Source organism: Amblyomma americanum, chromosome 7, assembly GCF_052857255.1.
Source record: "Amblyomma americanum isolate KBUSLIRL-KWMA chromosome 7, ASM5285725v1, whole genome shotgun sequence".
Classification (NCBI taxonomy): Eukaryota; Metazoa; Arthropoda; class Arachnida; order Ixodida; family Ixodidae; genus Amblyomma; species Amblyomma americanum.
The window spans coordinates 138,340,437-138,363,495 of NC_135503.1; the positions used below are offsets into that span (position 1 = coordinate 138,340,437).

At 46.8% G+C, this 23,059-nt stretch overlaps 1 protein-coding gene across 4 annotated transcripts; it reads left to right on the forward strand.

The window, feature by feature from the left end:
* Positions 1–516: 516 nt before the first annotated feature.
* On the forward strand, positions 517–21,300 carry LOC144096612 (uncharacterized). 4 transcript variants are annotated; one of them, XM_077629424.1, is made up of 6 exons: positions 532–956; positions 1,422–1,633; positions 8,798–9,009; positions 10,042–10,242; positions 11,608–11,758; positions 17,844–18,514. In XM_077629424.1, the coding sequence occupies exons 1-6, from the start codon at positions 953–955 to the stop codon at positions 17,922–17,924; spliced, it is 861 nt and encodes a 286-aa protein (XP_077485550.1). In that variant the 5' UTR covers positions 532–952; the 3' UTR covers positions 17,925–18,514. The 4 variants fall into 4 exon arrangements, with proteins under 4 accessions (XP_077485551.1, XP_077485550.1, XP_077485547.1 ...); XM_077629421.1 differs by having other exon boundaries at positions 541–956; positions 10,021–10,242; positions 17,844–21,300; XM_077629423.1 differs by having other exon boundaries at positions 541–956; positions 1,425–1,633; positions 10,021–10,242; positions 17,844–21,300.
* The last annotated feature ends 1,759 nt before the right edge of the window (positions 21,301–23,059 follow it).

A 23,059-nucleotide genomic window follows, 5' to 3' on the forward strand; every position in this document is an offset into this window, starting at 1 on the left:
AGACACGTGGCACTGCAGCAATAGGCCGCAGCGTTAATTCATTTGGGTGACCGACCTCACGCGATCAACAATTAATTCAATCGCCACCTTCCAGGGTGGCTAGGGTGGGCTCACTGCAGCACTCAACTATACTCAACGTTAGTGACGCCAAGTCGCGTCTATTTATAGTTGCCCGGCATTTTTAAGTTTCTGGGCAATATTAAAGATTCTATAGCAATATTTCTGGCACTAAAAGGGAATTACATTACACATTTCTTTCTCTTTAAATTTATATTGTGCTTCCATCACATTAGCGCGAATGGAAGGATGGATGGAAAAACTATCGCGTTCTGACATGCGTTCTGACGAATCCGTGCATTCCATTCCATTCCAAAAACCTTTATTTCCACCAGAGAAGAGGCTCCCCTACTCCCCATCTCTGGCACGCAGGCCTAGGGGTGGGGGCCGGGAGCCTCGCATCTAAAGGCAGGCATAGAGTTCTTGGTCTCTTGCGGCCTCCAGTGCCAGGTGAATGACTTTTTTCTGCACGGCGGGGTCCGCGCTTTGCAGAAGGGTTTCCCAGGCTTCCTTGCTATTTATTCCTTCTTTAATCCCTGGGGAGTGTGTACATTCCCAAATGATGTGATCTAGGGTCCCCCTATTCTCACATTTTTTGCATTTTTCCTCTATTTCCTTTTCCCTAAATACGTGTGATGCCCACACCGGGTTTATGAAGTTCCCAGCTTGTAGTCTACGCCATGTTGTAGCTTCTTTATTCCCTAGTGTTTTGTCCGGCGGAGGGAAAATCCTCCTTTGACTTCTATAGCTCTCTATTATTTCTGCATAGCTGATCAGTCTCTCATCCAGGTCCTTGCAGTCGGGCGGCTCTCCCCTGGCTCGGAAGTAGAGGTCTCGAGCCAGGGTGTTTGCCGCCTCGTTTCCAGGGATGGATGCGTGAGCTGGTACCCACACGATGCGTACGTCCCTCCCAATTTCCTTCTTTTTTAGAATTTGTGCTGCTCCTAAGGCAATCCTCCCTCTGCCATAATTGTAGACTGCAGTTTTGCTGTCACTAGCTATAATTTTGGCCTGCGTTCCTACGCATGCGAGCGCTATTGCGACTTCTTCCGCCGTTTCCGGGTTGCGGCTCAACTCAATGCTGACGTCGCGAAGGACAGCTAGGAAAACACAAAAGACGAACACGGACGACCATATGTTCGTCGTATTTTTTTATGTTGTCCTATTCTTTGCGCTAAATAAGATGAAAATACCTACCCATACCAATTAGCCCAACAGTTAACTCTTTTAAATTCTAGAAATTTTGCCACTCGCGGTCCAATCCGTTGTTAAGACGCAAAACGAATAGAAAATACAAATTATTTGAAATGCTTTAGCTTCCCTTGCTGTATTACATTATGTCTCGTTTTAACACTTTTTTTTAGCAGTTACAGTGCGCTCCTGCGTGCTGTTTGAGATGCCGCCCCCCAACGTGCCACAGATAAAGCTAAACGCTAAACGATCCCCGTCTGGCAACGGCGGCGGCACTCGATCTGCGATGGCGTCCAGCAGCGCGTCGTCGGCTCCGGCTGAAGATGCCAACCTACTCTATCCCGAGCTCATGTCGGCTGCCACCATCATCAAGATACTCAAAGAGGTGATTCACACTTCCAACTCTTTTCACATGAAAGGAATTTTGCGAAAGTTTGGTCCCCACGACCAGCCGCACGCAGATGTCGAGCGACGCCGTGCTGTCGGAATTGTGTGCCGCTGGGTGTAGCGATCGAGGCCTGCCGTTTTATTTCGTGTGTACGCGGCGGTCTTAATTTCATGCGCAGCCGCTCAGAGTATCCTTCTCAGCTGTTCTCTCTAAAACTCTGGTCCTAAAGTCTCCTCCGTTCGCCTCTTGATCGCACGTGCATCGGCCGCTGCGATCCAGCGCTAGGAGTTGGCCTCTCGATCGCCTTAGCTTGAGCACATTCCTTTTGAACGCTTCGTTCCACTGTGCAGTGCCGCGTGAATTTTTCCGCGAGTAAGGATCGTGTGCCTTTGTCCTGCGGCGGCGCCGGGTGTTGAAGCGAGTGCAGTGCTGCGTATCTCTCCCGTTTAGAACGGCGGAAGATGCGCCGAGCACGTAGCAGCAGCACTCGCGTGGGCATCACTATCCTCTGGAGCGTTCGAGCTGTGGTGTGCGAAGAAAGGAAAGGTCCCTTCGATTTGGCTGCACTAGTTCCGTCAAGTTCTGCGGCGGTGCCGCGAGCGTGCAGCATCAGTTCAAGTTGGCTACTTCAAGTGCAGCTTGCACTGGCTGCTTCCAAAACGAATAGTCTAATGCGGTACGGCTTCGTGTCTAATGCAAGCCTACCGTCTAATGCAAGCGTAGTCGTCTGCTAGACTTGGCGTCGCCACCAAATTACAGCCAGCTGCGTGCTGTCGACATCAACGGCCGCAAAAATCTCGAACCACACGAAGAATTATTTTCGACCAGCAAATCGCAATAGTTGTTGTCATGAACCAGTCCCAGGAAATCATCGTCTTACATGCAGAAAAAGAGTGGTTGCATGCATATGCACAGATGATTTGCGAAAATGCTGCTCATGGGGCTCGACTTAGGTTTACAATTCTGATGCCACGAACCTCCTCCTTTCAAGAATGAACAGCCATCGTTTCATTTAAACTACAGACAAATCTTCTTCGAGTTACACATAAAGGCCGCCATATCGGTGCACTACAGCTGCACTTCCACTTGGGAGTGTGCAAGCCAGCCAAGAACTCGTGCTGCACTAGGCTGGCACTTTTGCAAAACGGAGACGGGAGTGCAGCGGGCGCGCGGTGTACATGGCAAAATGAATGCAAAAGTGCTGCACTCCTTGAACTGGTGCAGCAAGGGCCGCCAAATCGAAGGGACCTGAAATCTAACTGCATTGTCTGGGTATTGGAGTCTGTGCTTGCGCCGTCTAGCAGTAAGTGTGTACTGTGCAAGCTGCAAAAAGACGCATCCTTCCTCACACGCAGCGGCTGCTATTAGACTTCCTTCTGTTGTGCTCCGTAGGACGTATCTCTAGCGCTCTAGGGAAGCCCCTACATGTTTGTGCAAGTTGCGACCTGTCAGTGGTATTCACCCACGGATGCGTGATGACTTGTACAGATAGGAAAAAAAATCAGAAAAAATAGGGCTACAATTTTTAAAAATAATGTGTGGAAAAGAGCTGATGGAACTGACTCATTTTCTTTTTTAATTTATTATTTTGTGCAATGTTCTGAAGAGCAAGTAATATTGTGATCCCACCAATACCTTCTCTGTGCAGATAATGCTGCACCACTAGCTCAGCTGTGTGTCACCGACTGCTCTGCATGCAAAGGCCTGTCAGCCAACGTTGGTCTACGTCAGATGTGCAAAACAAGCAACACACACTGTGGTCTTTCGCCTTGTTTCTCACAATTTTTCCTAGCTCTAGGTAGAGTCACTGGATAAGTTTTCAGAGTGTCATGTTCCTTTTCTCTGTGCCGCCATGCTTGGAAGAAAAATGGCTGCCACGGTCTGATGTTGGCATAACAGCAAACACTGTGATCTCCAGGGACTTCCCATAGAGCCGCAGGCTTCCAAAGCCTCTAGGCTTTCTTCTAGGACCTGCATACCTGCACAAGATGTTGCTTCAACAAGTTACGAAAATAATTGCTGCCTGTTTACCTGTTTATTCTGAGCGTCCATCCACATTATCTTCGAAGTTAGCTGTGCCAACTACACGGAAGTTTAATTTGTCGCTTATAGTAACGACGTCGTGACGGCAGACACATGGGGAACATGGATGTGATGGCAGTGCTGGGAACGTCAAGTCATGGCCAGCCAGGAAGCTTCCAAGTCAGGTGGTGGGGAGAGGAGGATCCCTGCACTCTGAAAACTTTTCCAGTGACTCTATAGGTGACCAGCCAGTGCGCCACTCTGTGAACCTAAATGCAAACATGGAATGGCCTCTGCATTGAGCCCTTTTAGTGGCATGTCAAGACTGTGTCCGATTTGACTGGCAGAAACTTTTATGCATTCGTGCAGATGGTTGTGGAGGCAAAAACCATGTAGTATTCGGTGCATGCACTGAAAAGGGGGAGAGAGAGAAGCAGTGAAAGAATAGTAAGGCAGAGAGGTTGGCTAGGTTTGCTACCCAAATTGGGAGAGGGTGCAGTGGGAGCAGAATGCGAAAAAGAAAGAAGGAAAGATAAAGTGTGCACAGACACCTACGGGGAAACCACACTGCACGTTGATAGGTGTTTGTACTAGCTGATCATTCTAAAAACCACTGGAGTGTACTGATAGCCTTATGAGCTGATGGCCAGTGGGCACAGTGTTGAGGAATCACTCAGACGTCTGGTTGCCGAGAGGTGCCTACATTGTGGAGGGCAGCTGTCCCTCCGAGCAGTTCTTGGGGCACTGAAAAATAATGTGGTAGTTGACCTCTTTGGAGCTGTGGGCATCACAGTCAAAACTGTCAGCTATCCCAATGCTGAAAGAATAATGTGTCTCGGCTACAGGGCAAAAAGACATGGACCAGGGCAAAGAACACACCGCGCAGTTGTGACTCGCAGCTGAATTTTTGTTGCCAGGGCAGTTGACATATGTACCTTGCTGGCGATAAACAAAATTAAAACACATGCACTGCATATATATTGCAGTGTAATGCTACTGGACGACTTAGACATGTGCCGTCATGTTCCTTGATGGATTTTTACCTATTTTGGAAACATTGAAGATAGTATAGTCATGTGGTCATCCTGCAGCCTGGCTATTTTATCAGTTCCATGACCTCTTGTGTTAGCTTGTCGCAGAAAATGTGACCTCTGACATGCAACGAAACAGGGGCAGTACTTTTTAAGCATTTCCCGTGTTCCCTGTCGCTCGCATTGTACCTTTTGTATAGGTGCGGTACGGAGAATGCGAGTGGTGGATTTGAGGCCCCGCGTCCATCGCCCACGAAGAACCACAGTTATTCTGCATCCCCATTTTTGTGCTAGTAAATTTTAGAAAAATCACAGTGCATACAGGATCCTATCTCTTTAACCACTCCCTTCAGACCAGAAATGCACCCCCTGATAGGCAGGATGGGCTACAGGATAATATAAGCTGATAGGATAGCTAGGGTGCATGATAGCCATGTCAACATACCATTATCGTCCTTGCCAAAAGAGCTAAAGCTCCTTGAAGGAGCGTGATGACATGTGTGAAGTCCTCTGATGCCATCATGGCAGGCGTGTATACAAAGAGTGCTTGTAATTTAATTTTGCTGGTCACCATTGTGGTAGATATATCAGCAACCCTGCTAGTAAAGAAAAATTGAGTTGCCAGTCAGTGCTGTGTCATGTTTCCTGTGTTGTCATTTGCATCTTTTGTGACTTAGCTATAGCATACCAGAACCAACTCACCTGCGTTATGTTATCTAAAATAAATTTAGCCTTTGGGAGTGCCGTTGGCCTTCTGCCTCCTACCGCGTAAATGCGTGTGTTAGCAGTCTGCCTCTACACAAAAGTCGCGGTACATCGTCAACATAGGTTCAGAGACCGCAGCTACTGCATGGTTGGTTTCAAATGTTGAGCTGATGTGCAAAATGAATGAGCAGTGCAGTACATACACACTAAGTGAACCTCTCTGCTGTTGCTTCTTGTTGTAAAAAACGAGAAAACGAAAGCACCTGTATGTACAGTGGATGGAGGCAATTTGATACACAAAAATAACTCCTCTATTCAGGTGTGTGGGTTTGGCAGATGGGAAGGCTCTCAGCACGACTGTTTAAAGAAGGCAGTGCCACAGATCATATGCACAGACATCAGTCCACGTTTGGCCATTCTGCACTCATGGGTGTTCACAACGTTGTGCTGTCCAAGCTGGACAAAACAGCTTTTTGTGCTTGTGTGTTTGGTTACTTTCTTGTGTACCATTGCTTTTGTGTGCGCTCCTGGCTATTGGCTGCTCTTTTCTATCGCCCCTGCTGCCGGGATTCATAGATTCATAGTCTACCTCTCTGGTGGTGTTTGCTTGAGCCAGTGAGGGTGACAGGCTCCATCTTCATTTCATAGTTCATTGTGGTTCAAGGAATTCTCGAAATTCTTTGGACCGTCAGTACAGACTGGCCTTGAGGCATCAGAAGTTAAATAAACTCAGTCTTTTCAGCTCTGCTAAGATGACTGAGCATTGATCCCAGCAGACCCTCCATAATTTGCTGAGAATCAAACAATTGACCGAATTCATCTTGACAGATTTGGTTAATACTTCCCGCGGTCATCTTAGCCACCCTGAACAAAAGCTCGAGAAATTCAGTGCGGATATAGAAAATAACTAAAGTCATGCACTCACTAAACAGTGTTGTTATGGATTCATTCTTTTGCAAATTTCCTGTTGCAATCGTTTTGAGCATTTTTACTCAATATCTTTTATGGCCTCGTTTGTTGTCTTTACTTAGCATTATTTGTTCCAAAAATGTGCAGCATGCTTGGTATTCACTCATTCGCAGTACTTTGGTTCAATCATTGTGGTCAATCGCTGAACCTTTTGTTTATTTTCCCTTTATGTAATGCACCACGAAAGACTGTCCAGGCCACGATTGGTCTTGGAAGCGTTCTTTAATTTCCATGTATGGCGGTTTAGTAATTTGTACTTGCAATAAGCCTGTGAGATGGGATGACTTTTTATTTAAAGTAGGGTTGTAGTGACCAACATGTGAAATTTTTTAAGGTATTTGATTTTTAGTTCATTTTTTATCCTGCATTCTTGCTTGTTGTCTCGAGCCATTGTGCATTGTTGTAGTAACAGAGTAGTGCACAGAACATTGTGGTAGCTTCTTTTGAGCAATGCTTTCTGGATTTTGCATTTTGCTCACTCACTCCACTCAGCTCCTTGCTGTTTCTGAAGAAATGATGGTATAATGCATGATTGTTGCATATGGGTCTGGAGGTAACAAAGGGGCAATAAAGTTATTTGTGCTCAGAATGCGTGGATTCCTTCACAGGTGCATTCTAATAATGGACAGCTCATCGGTGCTGCATAAAGCAATTGTATGCATAACTTTTTGTGCATTCTTGAGCATACAGAAATAAATGCTTGCATTGAACTGATGTTAGTGAATACATGTTCATAAAATGCCTCAAGCAACCTTTTTGCAACTATGTAATCTGAGAAACGTGGAGGCTGATGAAAAGTGTTCAGCTTAAGTTAAGGACAGTGAAGCAAGCTATGGAAACAAAAATGATAGGTGTGATGTTAAGAGACCGGAAGCGGGCAGAGTGGGTGAGGAAACAAACGCGTGTAAATGACATCCTAGTCGAAATCAAGAGGAAGAAATTGGCTTGAGCAGGGTATGTAATGCGAAGGCAAGATAGCCGCTGGTCCTTGACGGTAACGGAGTGGATTTTAAGGGAAGGGAAGTGTAGCATGGGGGCAGTAGAAAGTTACGTGGGTGGATGAGATTAAGAACTCTGCTGGGATAGGGTGGCCACAGCTGGCAAAGGACAGGGTTTAATTGGAGAGACACGGGAGAGGCCTGTGCCCTGCAGTGGGCGCAGTCAGGCTGACGATGATGATGAATCTGAGGTTGTCTTTGTGAACACAGCTGCCCTTAAGACTGAAAAGATGCAAGGTACTAGGTGTATGTTCCAAGGTCTCTGTGATTAAATGCGAATGAGCCATAGTTGAGTTTGTTTGCACATGTAACTAAAATACTTTGAATAGCCACAGCCCACCATAAAGGGTTCCTCCACATAGTAAATGTGTCTTCTTTTCTGTAATGAGTGTATGCATGTGTGTGTACGGTCGTGAACAAAAGTTTGCGGGATTTGTATTTTGAAAAATAATGTATTGCTGCGTCACGTCACTAGCCAGTCAGTTGGTATTTGTTCCACTGGAAAACCACGCACGTCCCCTCATGATTCCATGCTTTTAATTAACCTCGCTTGCCTAACCGCTCAGAAATAAATTATTTTCCGCCAACCCGCATCCCGCAAACTTTTGTCCACGACTGTACATGTGTGTATGCAGCACCCTCCCTGTGAGAGCCTTTAGGGTGATGTGAGTAAATAAAATAGATGTAGTCATTCTGATTCGGGGGTCATGCTCACTGGTGAACTTGGAAGAAATGTTTTCATACCGTACTAACTTTGAACTTCGAAAACCTTTGAACACAACACATGTAGGTATTTTCACCTAGTGTTTGGTGCAGAATAGCCCTCGCTGCTTATGCTCCATGAGACACAACTCACGCAACCAATCTTTATATGTTTTTTCCAGGTAAATACGAATGGATTTATTAGAGGCAGGAGTGGGGAACTTTGTACATGGCAGCAGACCTTGAGTAAATAGTTACAGAATGTCTGTTCTGACTTCTTGATTTTCTATGCACATGAAAAGATGGTGCTGCATGTGGTGTTATTCATAAATGCATGACATAGACAGCAGTAACACCTCTCAACAGTAGTGGGCCTTTGTATGCTTTTGTCCCTGCAAGATGCTTAAAAAAAACATGCCCATCATACTCTTTTGCTCATGAATGATGTTAGAGTAGTTGCAGGTATAAGAAGGCTGACAGCTTGAGCTAGATTTAACTCATGGACTCTATCTAGTGTTACGATAAGATATATTACCCTAGGTTGTTGGCAGTGCAAAGACTTAGGCGCGCTTCATTTGATCTGTTCGCCCTCTTAAGCTTTTTCTCATTTATTATCTCTCTCCTTCTGTAGCCATTTTCTGTCAATCATACTTGTATGAAGTGATCCCTGCAAGTACGTTCTACAGCTCTTGCAACCGCAAAAATTTGCATGGGCTTCTTGTTGTGTTACGTAGCGGTACGTGAAGCACCCACGGCTTGAGGAACTGGACAAGGCAGCGCTCGTGCATCTGTACGAGAAAACGGTGCTGCCCTTGCCGCAACGCGAGTACAGCGACACCCGAACAGGCCGAGCCCTGGCAGCTCTGAGGGAGCGTGCTGACAGTCGCCGCAAGCGGAAGGCCTCCACAGATGCTTCCTCAGATCCACCATCCACAAAGAAGCAACGGTTAGTCACTTTACCGCACCATCATTTCTTTGTATTATTGCATGAAGTTGAAACTGCTTGGCACATCTGTCAGCGAGACTGAATGGTGCATGAACCCCAAGCTTCAGCAGGAGACTTTATTTTTATGGCCTTAGTTGTATATGGTACACTGGTAGGTTTCATAATGTTGGACAACCACATACAAGTGCAGAGCAGTCATAGGTTGATCTTTGATCCTCCTCCACAGCTGACAGTATCCCCTGATCTAGCACCACGACAGCACCTGCTACATGGTGCCCCCAGTTCTGCCACGGCATGGCTCGGTTCTGTAATTGCTGCACTTAGCAGCCACATTAGTCAGTAACAGCTTAGTGATACGGGGTTTGTAATAAGGAATCAATTACACATCAGCATCCAGGCACAGCTGTACAGTTACAAAGGAAAGCTATATATGCTTTCACGGAAATTTTGTAGTTGAACCAGAATTCATTCCTGGACCAGGACAAACGTTTCTTCAACCAAGAAGTTTCTGTGAAAGCTGTATAGATTTCCTCTGTAGCCGTATGGCTGCACTTGGGTGGCCGCTTAACTGTGTCCTTAAATAAGTAATTACTCCCTTATAGCAAATCTTCTCAACCTTGCGGGATTACTCTAAACATTGGACCAACACCATCCCCACCTCGAATTGTTGCTAAATTCACTCTTGCCCTACCATCTGATCTGCTAGTTGTCCTTGTAAGCTCAGTTGGCAGAGCGACTGCCCCCGACAGGTGGTGGTCACAGGTTTAAACCACAGACCAGGACAAATATTTCTTTAGCCACAAAGTTTCTGTAGAAGCTGTATAATCTATACAGCTTTGTAGCCGTATGGCTGCGTTCGGGTGGATGGTAATGAGTAATTGCTCTCTTGTTATTAATACACTCCACTTGGGATATTCCTGTAAGTATCGTTTACCAGGGGGGTTTACCACCCAGCTTGGGCTGAGATTCACAGTGCACTGGATGATTGTGTGCCTTTACGTGGCCACCCAGTGAAGCCTCCGGTGCCTGCAGCGAGCCAAGCACAAGTCGAGTGCGAGAACCGCCCTCGGACCAGAGGCGACAGGAAAAATCTGCATCGGTCGATGCAGAGAGGCGGGCGGAGCGACGCCCCCAAGGGAGCAGGGATAGGGAAAGCAGCAGCACAAGTGGGCACGCGTCAGCAGATCACGTCAGCAGGCACACATCATCATCTGATCCAACGCGGCGCGCCAAGTAAGGCGAAATGTGTATGATGCAGCAAAATATAAGAGCATAAAAGTAATCATTAGCGAGCCATAAAGCCAGCCAAAGTAAAGCAAAGTGTGAATGCATCAAATGCAAAGCATAAACTCATTTGAAGCAAAGTGAGATTAATCGGCTCAACTGTTAGGCAGTGGGGTGCGGCAAAATTCTCTTGCGACCATTGACCGTGTGCTTCAGGCGTAATGTCATGTTGAACATGTGACATCATGTGCTGTGGAACGAGAGGCCTGCACCTCCACCACAGAGTGCGCATTGCCTTTTGTTTGGTTTGTTTACCTAATGTACCAAGCCCAGAGCGGTACTGTCTGTCTGAGGTGATCATTGGTACAGGATTCATACGGTGAGCTTTCCTATGAAAAATTTCTAGAATAACTTACAGGCACCATAGAAGGTACTAGAGTGGGTAATCAGGAAGTTTTCTTAGGGCAGCATTGCATCGTACCGCTGTGAGCGAAGATAGCCCTAGGCTTTGCCTAACTGCCACTACTGCAAGGCGATAGGGTGAGCGGAGTTCAAGAGAAGAAGAAAGTAAGGGTGGAGAGGTCGGCCTGTGGTGATGTGACCCTACACAGGGGAAAGCGGCAGGGAACGAAAGGGAGAGGTATAGTGTGAATGGAGGTTAATGATGTCATAATACAATTAATTGCATAGGGTGGCCTGGACGATAGAAATGTCAACGCACATGCTGGCTGGCACCCGTCTCTCACGTAGGTTTGACATGTACATGTAGTGCATGCAGTCCATGTCTTGCACACAACAACGCTTATCACTTACACCTTTTTTGAGATGGGCCTCCACACACAACTTTGCACGCCGACGTATTATCATGCAGCTTTCTCTGTGTCAGTGGTGCAGTCCATGCACAGTTGCAGAGACAGGCTGCAACATACACACATGCCCTGGCGCACACATGCACATGTGTGGTGGGCAGTGCGAATGGTGTGGGCCTCGCACAGCACACGTGATGTGTCGCAGATGGGTATCTAGGCCTGTCTCTTAAAAACTTGTAGTGGCCGTCGTTGTGGCCTTCTTGTGGAGATGACAGAGCAATTTGGTCGCGGTGGTGAATTGGTGGCAGCGTGATTGATTTATTTTAATAAAAGTCAATGCATTGTGACGGGGGAGCTGCAACAATTGTCACTCTAATGCAGATCAAAGTTGCCACAGTGTGGGCTGTACCAGAGGCAGCATGCGTAGCCTAGACGCCAGCTTAACCTTCGAGTGAAAATTAAATTTAGGGATGGCTAGCTGACTTACCTGTGTTGTCTCGGGTAGCCCACATAATGGTTTCAATGTGCAAAGTGGACGTTTGAGTATCTGCACTTCTTACCCCAGCCAGGGCAAGCCAGATGCAGCAGGGGACAACCGGAGGCGGTCGCAACCAAACGAGGCTTCCTCTGATCGGGACAAAAACGGGGGATCTGCTGCAAATGACAGTGGCGAGTGGGGTTCCTGGGATGATGAGCCCCAGACCAGTACAGGCAGGGTGAGTATCCTGCAGACTGCAAAGCAAATGTCATGATGTTGGCCATGAAAGCAAAAAATAAATCGGTCGCACATTCCCCTTGCTGGAGGCAATTCACACCAATTGTGGCCCTCATTGTCATGGTTGCGCCGTTCTCATTTTAAAAGCAAGCAACTATTATCAAGTCTTTCAGCAAATAAATTTACTGTGGTGCAAGCGGTTCCTGTCAGTTTTTTCGGGGTCATTCGATAATTCGAACATTCAGATAATTTGAACATTTTTTCCTGTTCATTCAAGTACGAATTAATGAGCTTTTGCTATAGTAAAGGAGAGGCAGGGGTTAAAGCGTGAATGAATTTAGGTGCTTGGAGGGCCCAAAATGCACTTCAGGGGACCCAGTTTGAGAACCCCTGGCTTAAAAATAGGCCTTTTCGATTTGCCGTGCTCGGGCAGCCCGCTGGCTGCCAGAAAGTTCGCCCCTGACAGGAAGGCGCATAATGGTCAAATGGGCTGGCGGCCGCCGTAATCAGCCCGCTGGCAATCACGGTGGCTAGCCAGTCACGGATCACGGAGGGCAGATGCTTTCTGTAGCTTCCCGTTCTGCTGTGTCTCGCTGCTATGCACGCGTGCTGCAGAAATAAGTTCCTTAGGATCGAAAGCAACGAACTGAAGTTACTGAGTGCTGCTGTAGACCGTAGAACAAACAGCTGATCGCGCTCGCAGCCGTATACATCGTCGATGTCAACGTGAGCGTGTGCCTTCGATGCACCATGTGCTGTGTAAGTTTCGCAAAATCCTCAAAAGCATGTGATGGGTAATCGCAGTTTAACGTCTTTCAGTCGACACCTCATTGGAGGGAAAAATTGGCCATGCATTGCTCATCAAACGGCATGCCCTACTTTCGGATTATCGGGTGCTTATTTGCAGCCAGTATGACTGGCATGAGCACAGATGATCGACCCTGCGTAGTGATTGACTCTACTGCAGTCGTTACGATTTGTACACTCACGAACTGCTTGGTGTTGGCTGTTACCAGAAAAAAATCTGTCGCCTGCCGGCTTTTGCTGCCGGTAAGGAATGCACGCACAAACTTGACAAAAGCGCATGTGAGCTGGTTGAACATTCATCTAGAGCAAGCGGTTGTAACTACTGTACAAATTTAGCTGCATATCATATCTGTAATGCTACAGCTTTGCCGTAGAGGGCCGGCACTCTAAAGAAAGGCGCTACAATCCATCCTAGCGTGCCAGTGCCTCACATACCAAGTGTGCTTGCATGATGATTCTCACTGGGAAATTCTTCTCTTTAATGAGTCCAAATTGAGGGGACGCGTGCGTGAGGTACTTTTCAGATATTTTAATTATTTGTGGCACAAGGCCTGAGCATCAAGCTGTACGGCAGTCGGCGACAACTAAATCAGCACTTGTCTTGGCTGCCGTACTTGCCCACTGTGTGGTCACGTATACGAACGCACAGATGCCTCGAGCAGTGTGCATGCAAGGAGTTTTAATAAAGGACATGTTTCAAATAAACAAGCTTTTCTCAGAGCGTATCCGCTTTTCCATTGTGCAGAAAGCAATGAAGACCATGCTGCTGTATTGCGTTTAACACCTTGCCAAACACATTCACCACATGCAGTATGTATGTGCTCGTCTAAGCGCGTGCTCAGAGCTGAAATCTGTGGCTGCTCTCGTGAAAGGCCTCGAACACCATCGCAATATCAGCTGGGCGCAGGAAATTAACAGCCGAAATATTTTGTGAATTAGAACTATGTGACTGAAATACGAAGTAAACATTATTTGCATGTGCTTGCGAAGTGGTGAGACAGTCGAACTGCGATCACACACACACGCAAAACAAATAAATAAACAGCGAGAAATAAGGCAAAAGGTGCCATTGCAGGTGACGCAGACGATATGCATCATGGTCAAGTTGAAACAAGTGCCTGCATCGCGTAAAACATCGCATGAAGAACCGGGGTCCTTCTAGTCCATATAAAAATGGCCGCATGCGCTTCCCACTACCATACCACCTCTCCGCCATCTGCTAGTTGCCCCTAGCGCTGCCAGCACAAAATTGTCCTGGCGAGTCTGGCTGCCCGCTGGCAGCCTGAAACCGGCCAGCCAGAAAAAAACAAGTGCCGGGCTCCGCCCTCTGGCAACCCGCAGGCAGCCAGCGGGCAGCCAGAGGTGGATAATCGAAGAGGCCCAGTGTGTGTGCTGTATGCCCATAGGTGCCCTGTGTCCACTGAGAGAGAGAGTGCATGCAGTCATCCTTGCAGCTTTCGCTTGAGCATGCTTTAAGCATCCTACTGTAGAGATGCAAGGATACTTGTGACGCTTCTACATCCCCCACTGTTTGTTGCCCTGTGTGTGCATTGCAAGACTATGAGCTGATTACCTTCAGGGTAGGGCTAGCGATGAGTACGAGTGCTGTGTAAAATGATGAACACAGTGATGATGCCATGCTCATCTGCCGCTACCCCTGGGCTGCCACTCAGTAGACACAAATAAGCATTAGCCTGTGAGCGATTGGGGAGGTACGTGGCACAGTAAAAGTATGTTCTGCATTCGGTCTGAGTTCGGGCCTCCGGTTCGCATTTGGTTGCCCAGTTTGGCCTTTGCTGGAAGGTGGTGTCCAGGGTAGAGTGGCTGTGCCCTCAAGTTGGCGGCTGTTTATTTTTTTGCTCTTTCCTGGGGGAAATGGGGCATGCAGGCAAACAATGGCATGAGCGACAACGCTAAACCAGGGAAACCAGGATAATGGAGCTAGTGCCGTAATATCTGTAATTGGAGAGTCAGTGAGAGCGGTGTCTGCTGGGCATGGGGAAATGGGAGTGCATGGTGTTGTCAGAAGTTGCAGGGTCGCTGCGGAGCACCAGAAGAAGTAGAACCAGCATAGCGGACATCTAGAAGCGAGCTGCCCGTGCCATGCTTATGCACACAGCATGCGCCACTCACCTTTTTCTTGTCACAGCCGGCTTCCAGGCATCGCAGAGGCGTAACCTCTGCGATGCGGCGTAGGTGGGTGTTAAAGTATGTCCAGCCTGTGTCGCGTCTGTCTGTCAGCGGGGACAGCTTTGTGGACAAACAAGTCCTGAGAGTATCATGCTGCTCCTGTGTTGGTTAGGTCTTGCTGACACACAGGCAACAATGGAGGATTCTTGGATGCATACTGTTGGCGATCAAATTACATTATTTCCCGAACCTCCCTCTCAAAGCTGCAATAAGTGGCTTTTCAGAATAGTGATCAAAGCTATTTTAGGAGAGCAAAAATAAGGAACTGAAACTGTGTTCTGGCCAACACTTGATGTCACAATTACCTGTAAATGACGTCACAGACATTATCTGGAAAGATTCTCTGTACATGCTGGATGGCTAAAGCGGCAACTGTAAGCGATGACTGGAAAAAATTTCCGAATTATCTGAATGTCAAATTATCGAATGTCCCCTCAGAAGTGATGAAAACCATTCATGTGAAAGCAAAATTTGTTTGGCGAGAACCTGGCCAGCTCTTATTTCTTTGTAAGACAAAAACTGCACGACAGCAGAGATTTTTTGCATTTTTGTCAAATGTTTTAATTAGCGGTGGAGCTCTTCCACATAGGGCATTTCATGCGAGAAGGCTTCACCGCACAGATGGTGAACAGCATGTGACGAGCGTGGAGTTTCGGCACCCTGGAAAAAACGGAAATACCGTGCGGGTGGAAGCGAGGGAAGCGCGCATTAGGAATAGAGCGGCTGAATGCCTTCTAAAAACAAACAAAAAATATCAACCAGGCAGTCATTATACCAAACGGTGTGCTCGCTGATATGCAGATCAGATCGCCGTAGGCTAGCGGCGAAGTTTCGAAAACAAAACTGGACTTTGCACTTGCCTTTGCCTGCCTTTGCGGGGACATCAGAGGGGCGCGGGAGACAATGCAATATCCAGTTCTTGTCTGTGGACGAATATCTGGACGATCGCCTGTCGAGCATGTAACATCTCACCACGGCACTCCTTTGGGGGTCCGTCCGAATTAACCGATGTGAGCCCCGTGGCACCCGGATAAATGAGCTTCTAACGCCATAGACTTGCATGGGTGTTTGGCAGGACTCCAGCAGCAGTCTGTATTATCCGAATTTCCAAACTCACGGGGGCCAAATTGACGAGGTTTTACTGTAACAAGTTGCAGCGAATACTAATTTTCTTTGAATAATTTTGAATATTTCTGGCACAAAAACAAGGCTGAACAGCACAATAAGAATTTTCAGAATCATGTACCTTACTGACATACGAAGCCATTACATGCAAAAAATAGAGAGTGCATTCAGGCTTTGTCAAACTCAATGAAACTGTGTCGACTTTCAGTGAAAATCGCTGTTGGAAATTGGGGGAGTTGACCTACATGCTATGCTGACGTATTTTGTAGGCTGTGGAACCTCTAGCTGCTGTTAGTAATTGCGATCTCATCCTAGAACAGCTGTTGCTTTTCAATGGTGACTCCATGGGCACCTTTCAGCCCAGTGCCACCCTGTATGAGGCGTAGGAAGAGGGCACCCTTCTCCATGTGCTTCATGCTAGGTCCCCTTTGTGCTCGCGGCGTTGCACTTGATTAGTGAATTTCACAGGGAAAAGAGTGACTGCCGCAGCTGCATTCAGCTCAGACTCGTCCCGTAAAAGTCAAGGGAGACGCACGCCGTCCATTCGATGCATGCGGCGCAGATAACGCAGGCGAAGACACCTGGCAGATGCAGATCTGGGCGCACTTGTGCCTGCTCGTGTCTGCTGCCGTGCACTTGCACAGACTGGCTCTGGCTTACACGCAGGCGTGCAGGCATGCGTATCGGGGCTTTGGCTGCGTGCAAGCCACAGTACCATCCTGGAGGAAGTACACTGAACCAAACCACGTGGAGCAAGTGTTCCAGAAGTGTAATTTGCTCGAGAAGAATACTTCCAGATTTCTGATAATTTACTATTTGACCAAATATTAAAAATTATCAAATATTCGCAAAACCCCTAGACATAGGAGAGCCTGATGTGAAAGTTTCAGTGAAATCTGTGGGTGTATAAAAAACCCTTAGTTGCCCACATTCCTGTTGAAAACTCGCTGTCATGCTTTGTAAAACTTGCTTCTAAGCATGTACATCGCTGCAGAGATTCAGTTGACGCGTGACACCATCCAAATGCAAGCAAGAAAGCACAAATGCGCACACAAAACAAGTTTCTTGCACGTGCAACTCAAGTCCTCAGCTGGAGAGCTAGTCTGCCTGCCCAGCCAACTATGTGATGTGGAGGCGCTCGGAGAAAATTTTACCGTTCACTGTCATGCGCAATGCCACCCTATGAAGGCCTTGTCTCCTATCCAGCTCTCAAAGAGCTATGTGTCAGCTTTGTGTAGCTTCAAGGTCGGTGCACGGTTGAACTTGAACACAGATCAGAGGTGCCTTCAAGAGCCTCTTTGGATGATATTTAGTGGGATTAGTGGGCAAATGCAAGTGATATTGGCCAACGGCAATGCTGCCTGGAACTTGTTACATGATTATATGGTGCCTCTGCAAAAACAGTACTAGTTGCATGATCAGCAAACTTGGAAGCCATTCTGGGGATCGAATAATGTGGACATCCTCCTTTCTGCCCCAAGGAAATTGTGGTCAAAAGTATTGCTATCCTGGTACAAGAAGAGTACTTAAGGCACTTCAAAAAGCAGGGCTCGCAAATCACAGCCCCCTACTGCTCACTTAACTATTCACACCTATTAAGATGTTCATTACTCCTCTAAACATAGAGGAATGAACACGTCTGGCGAAGTAGGTTTTGAGCGAAGACTTATGGTGGCAGTGTGTCCACCTAGTTTTAGCAGCCTGATGAGCTGGTTCATATAGAGAGAGCACGTTTGATGCAAGTTGGCTGATTGCTTGGGCTGGGACTGGCACGTTGTTCTCTTTCCAGCTTTGCCTTCCTTCATGTCTTTGCTAGAGTTCCTCTCATTTTCTTTTCACAGCTTATTCCACTCTTTTTCAATTCTTCTGTGTCGCTTTTCTTCACCCAAACCCTGTCCCGTGTGCAGAGTAGTGTGCCGACAATTTTACAAGCTCGCGAAACTGTCTTTGCTCCATTCCCACAGACGAGCACCACAAATCGGTGCCACGGTGAAGGTGACGGACCCCCCAGGAAGAAGCACCGCACTCCAATCACATGGCCGTGATGACTCCTTCAGAGGTGGCCGGGCAGGCTGCCGCAAACCAGCGTGGTGGGAGGAGGAGGAGGAGCACTGCTTTCATACTCGTCGTTCGCCTCATCGTCACCTCGCATGAGCGTGCCATTGGGTCACACGCCGGGCAGGCATAATAATACTTCACCAGTATGCACCCCTCGAGAACGGTGGCTGGTGTGGGCTGCTAATAAATAGTGCGCATCCAAAAGCTGTGACTGTCACTCACTCAAGAGTTGGACTGCACACTTCTGTGGCAGGCTGTCGTTCCGTTCCATACCTTTCTTTTATCGTCCGTATTAACTTCCTAACTTTTTTCTTGAAATTTGTCCCTTTTCAATTTCCTTTGGCATGCTTTATTTAACACAGCGCTTTACTGTACATACACTGCCATACCACCTGCCAGCTAAGCTCTTGGACGAGAGTGACAGTGTTCATTATAAGTGACATGGAAATGTGACATACCAGACTGTGCTGCTGTGGGGCCTCATAAGAGTTAGCACGATGCTACTAGATGCGCATTTTGTCAACAGCAGCAACAGTAATCTTTTCTGCCCCTTTCAGTTGGGTGCAGACAGTGCCAAGAGAAACAAAGCAAATATGGTGTTCCTGACATATGCATTCAAGAATACAAACCACTGTTGCTGCACATTGAATGTGTGATGTATCATGGTTCCCTTAGTTGGGAATGAGCTTGCATGGCAGACATTATTGTGCATTTGTCCTACTGCCTGCTGACAAAGTTGCATGTGGCGGAGCTCCAGTGTGTGGTGCAGTTTGGCAGACATTGCTGAGCACATCTCTGGCTAGTCTGTAAACGGCTGGTCTACTGGCTGACAAAGTTGCCTGCACACACCTCCACTTCCTGAAGCTAATCTAGGCCCTTCCGTTGCCCAAATTCGACCTCTGTTCAGACACCACCCTAGGCCAACACCTACCTAGCTGTTTCCCTGTACTGGTTCTTAGAGGAAATCCTGTCCAGAGAGTTCAGGCCAGAGTAGCTCAGACAGCAGTTTAACATTCTATGTGTTGTATGAGTTCTATGTGCGAAAGCAACTCTGTGATCTATGGGGCACCACACAGTGGGAAACACTGGGGATAATATTGACCGCCTGGGGTTTTTCTGATGTGCACCAATCTTTCAGTACACAAGCATTTGCATTTCTCCTACAGTGAAATGCAGCTGCATGGCCAGGAATTGAAGCTGCAATTTTGAGCTGAGAAGCACAATGCCACAGCCACCAATGGCTTTGCTGCAAATGAAGAATCGCTGCAGTATGCTGCACAAGAGCACCACACGACAATGCTGTTTGACCAAGAAAAAGTTCTATACAGATATGGAGAGGCACCTGGTTCAGCTGAGAGAGTTTGTCTTGCAAGTTTGCAGCATTGGTTAACAGTGGATGCATGCCAATGGCTTGGGGAAGCAGGGCTAAATACAGTACTGTTCCCTTCCCTTTTGTTCCCCAGAAACCTGACTGAAACATATGCCCTGTGACATGAACATCATATAGATTCCTCATCTAGCTTCCTCCCGTAAGAGGCAAATATATTTCAGCACCTTTCTCGCTACCCTGTGAAGGACTAGCTAAGCCGTCTTGTAGAAAGTGGGTAGACTTGGTGGCACACTTTTACCTGTCATGGAGCCCATGTGGGCAAGGCAAACAAAAGCTGGCTGCAGCTTGCAAAGTGCTAGTTACATGCGTAGCTATGAAAGCACAAATACTTTTTGCCCTCACACTGGGGATGAGGTGACACTGGTACTTGTGCTGCACTCTCGGGCCACCCTAGAGTCTTTGTGTGTGTCCCTACGCCTCCATAGAGTGGCACATACTCTAGAGCATCAACGTGCACCACGCTCCCAAGTATGTAACACAAAATGTTACTTCAGTGTTGAGTGATTGTAAAAAATGCGCATCGTTATGTAACATCCTTGCATGGCTACAACATTGAAAATAAGAAAAAAACTTCGAACGGTGAGCATACCCAAAAGTGCCCACTCATCGTCCCACTTGGACAACGTTCTCATGGGCAAGCAATGTGAATGCGGTGTTTTCAGGTCGTAACATATACGGGTTCAGCGGCGAATTCAGTCTACCTTGAAGGAAGCCCTTACACAGCTGACGCTGTAAAGGGACACACAGGCAGCAGGAAGTAATGCAATTGCTCATTTATCGTTCACTTGTTCAGTTGTCTGTCTCTTTTGCATTATGAATAGTCCCTAAGCGGCAGGATGGGGAGGGCACCTTAGGTGTGTTCCCGTCACCTGCCAAGCAAACAAGTTCAAACCACTATATTTTGCATGTAATGCACAGGAGAGCAGTCCAGTCTCTTTTTCCCCATTAGTACTTGTCTCAATAATAATATTAATTGTTTTTTGGGGGAAAGGAAGTGGTGCAGTATCTCTCCTATATGGGGGGATAAAGGAGGGGTTGAAAGATGAAAGGAAGAAAGAGGTGCCGTAGTGGAGGGCTTTGTTTCACTTTTTATGTTTCCATGGAGATGATGCACATTAATGGACATTAATGGCACGCATGCAGTTGTTTCCTGGTTGGAGAGGGGGATGTAAAGAGAGAGGAGGAATGCCATTCCACCTCCCTGTGATGACTGCTACTTTTAATCCTTACTGTGTTCCAGGGTGCCAAAGGCTGGCGCTATGGTGAAGAATGACAACACGCAGTAACACTGCCTACAGAGAGAGAGGTGACCAACTTGGACTGATATCCCTGATAAACTGGTGGATTCAAGTTTGGTTTGGTTTATAGGGGTTTAACGTCCCAAAGCGACTCAGGCTATGGGGGACGCCGTAGTGAAGGGCTCGGGAAATTTCGACCACCTGGGGTTCTTTAACGTGCACCGACATCGCACAGTACACGGGCCTCTAGAATTTCGCCTCCATCGAAATTCGACCGCCGCGGCCGGGATCGAACCCGCGTCTTTCAGGCCGGCAGCCGAGTGCCATAACCACTCAGCCACAGCGGCGGCTTGGTGGATTCAAGTGTAATTTTAGTTTGATAAAGTTGCTGACGGACAGCTCTGAAATTGCAAAAAAAAAAAAAATATTATGGTAGTCCTAACAAAAGCATTTTATAGTCTGTTCTAAAAAGGCACTGTAGTACTGCCTTTCTGGTTTCGGTAATGATAAGGACCGGTAAAAGGAGGACACAGGAAACAGCTCACCTATACCTAGCGCTCTGTGCTAAAAAAAGAAAGCATGAACATATAGGCAACACCACACATTGTGGTAAAATTCAGAAAAGAAAAAATGCACAACCAACTAAAGCGGAAGCACACATATGAGGAAATCTGCTCACCCTCAAGAAAGCGCAAGTTGTGAATAAGTCTTTCATCCTGTGTTCTACCTTTTATGACGCATCTCAAGTGCTATTCCAATTATCATCATCATTCATCATGAATGAGCATGCAGAGTCTACTGCTGTTCAATCACTAATGTCATCAATAACACAGGGAGATGAATTTTCCCTTTGCTTGCACAGCACATATGACAACGTACTGGAAATGCTCAATTACGTTCAGAACTTCTTACAAATGAGCAGTACCACAGCAGGTTGTGTTATAAAAGTAATGGCCTTTCAGAAAGACTCGTTGATGTGAGCCGAGAACACGTTTCTTATCAGTGAATGGTTGGAGAAGAATGCCTCTTAACTATTAGTTAACAATGTTTCCGCCATGCACAGTTTAGCCAAGCCATGCTCGTGATGTTAAAACAGTAGTGTTCAGGTAGAAATGTGGCAGCTTTCAACCTTCTTTCGGAGACAAGCTGCACATTTAAGGCTGCTAAACTCCACTGAAGTTAAAAGTTATTAGTCGTGGTATTGCTAATCATTTATTTTTGTGCCCCAATTAGTTGGCATACTTTTCTGGATCTCGGCTGTTCTTTGCGTAAAAATTTGCCTCACACCTACTTTTAGCAGTGTGGCTAAAAGGAAAACCAGCTCAGAACCATGAAAACAAGCCTTGCAGTTGAAGGAACATTGAGCCCAATCCATGGCTCAAAACAACCTGTATAAGGCAGTCTTTCAAATAACTAAACTAGGCAGGGGTCTAACCACTTGCAGGACATGCTTGAATTAATCAGTAACGTGAAGCTTTGGGGATTTTGAAAGAACACAACTCATAATCAGCGTCTCAAAGCCTAACCAGTATTTTTAGGGTGTAATCGTTTCGAACCACTTCAATGTTTTTAGTTACAGACATCCGCAATTTCTCACATTAACCGCAGCTGCTTTTTGCTTGACTCTTCTACATGGGCCTTTCCCATCTTTACTGCCCTTGAGTCCTCACAGAAAGTGATCCGAAGTTTTTGGAAAAACCAAAAGCAGTTGCCTTCCTCCTTCTGCCACTGCAGAAACAATGAAATTTCTCCAACACGGGCTAAGTAGGAAGCTGGAAACCCTGTAGCAATTACGTGAAGATTGGCTAGAAAAATGTGCAGCTGTGAAACAGCAGTCTGGGCTTTCTTTTTTTTTTTTCTCAGTAATTTTCCTACAGGTTATTTGGCACATGCAAAAGGTCCTGCTTGCTTTTCCACCGCGCAATTAGAGCAGGCAAAAGAAAAACGGACACTATTCATTGCCATGTGCCGCCTACCGATGACTTTGTCCCACGTTGTAAAGCACAGTTCTTATAGTAATAATTATGCGAACAGCCTTATTCGTAGATTCATGCAGGACGTAAAAGTAGATTTTGCCCAGTTGGATTGGAGCAGTGACAACAATCTGCTGGCCCTAACATGTACGCACTGCTCATACGCACATCGAAAAATAGTCTGAGCTCATAAGAAGGAACAGAAAGTAAACGAAGCACGCTGCCATGATTCAGTTGCATTCTCACGTAACTTCATTATAATTACAAGGAAACGTGGCGGGATGGTATATGGGTGCAACCGTTAATACAATAATATACGTTGTGGGGCTAGTTGGTTCATACTCAGACTTCTTTTATGCGCACAGAAAGACGACACAAAAAGACAAGGTAGACAGGACGGAGCGCCTGTCTACCTCGTCTACCGTCCTGTCTACCTTGTCTTTTTGTGTCGTCTTTCTGTGCGCATAAAAGAAGTCTGCGTTAATACAATCCTGCTTGGATTGCTAGAGCTTAGAATTCAC

Excerpts from the sequence above, each read along its gene's own strand:
- LOC144096612 (XM_077629421.1), top strand. Across the intron at positions 10,243-11,607 it reads GATCCAACGCGGCGCGCCAA|CCAGGGCAAGCCAGATGCAG; the intron begins GTAAGGCGAAAT and ends TTCTTACCCCAG. Across the intron at positions 11,759-17,843 it reads CCCAGACCAGTACAGGCAGG|ACGAGCACCACAAATCGGTG; the intron begins GTGAGTATCCTG and ends CCATTCCCACAG.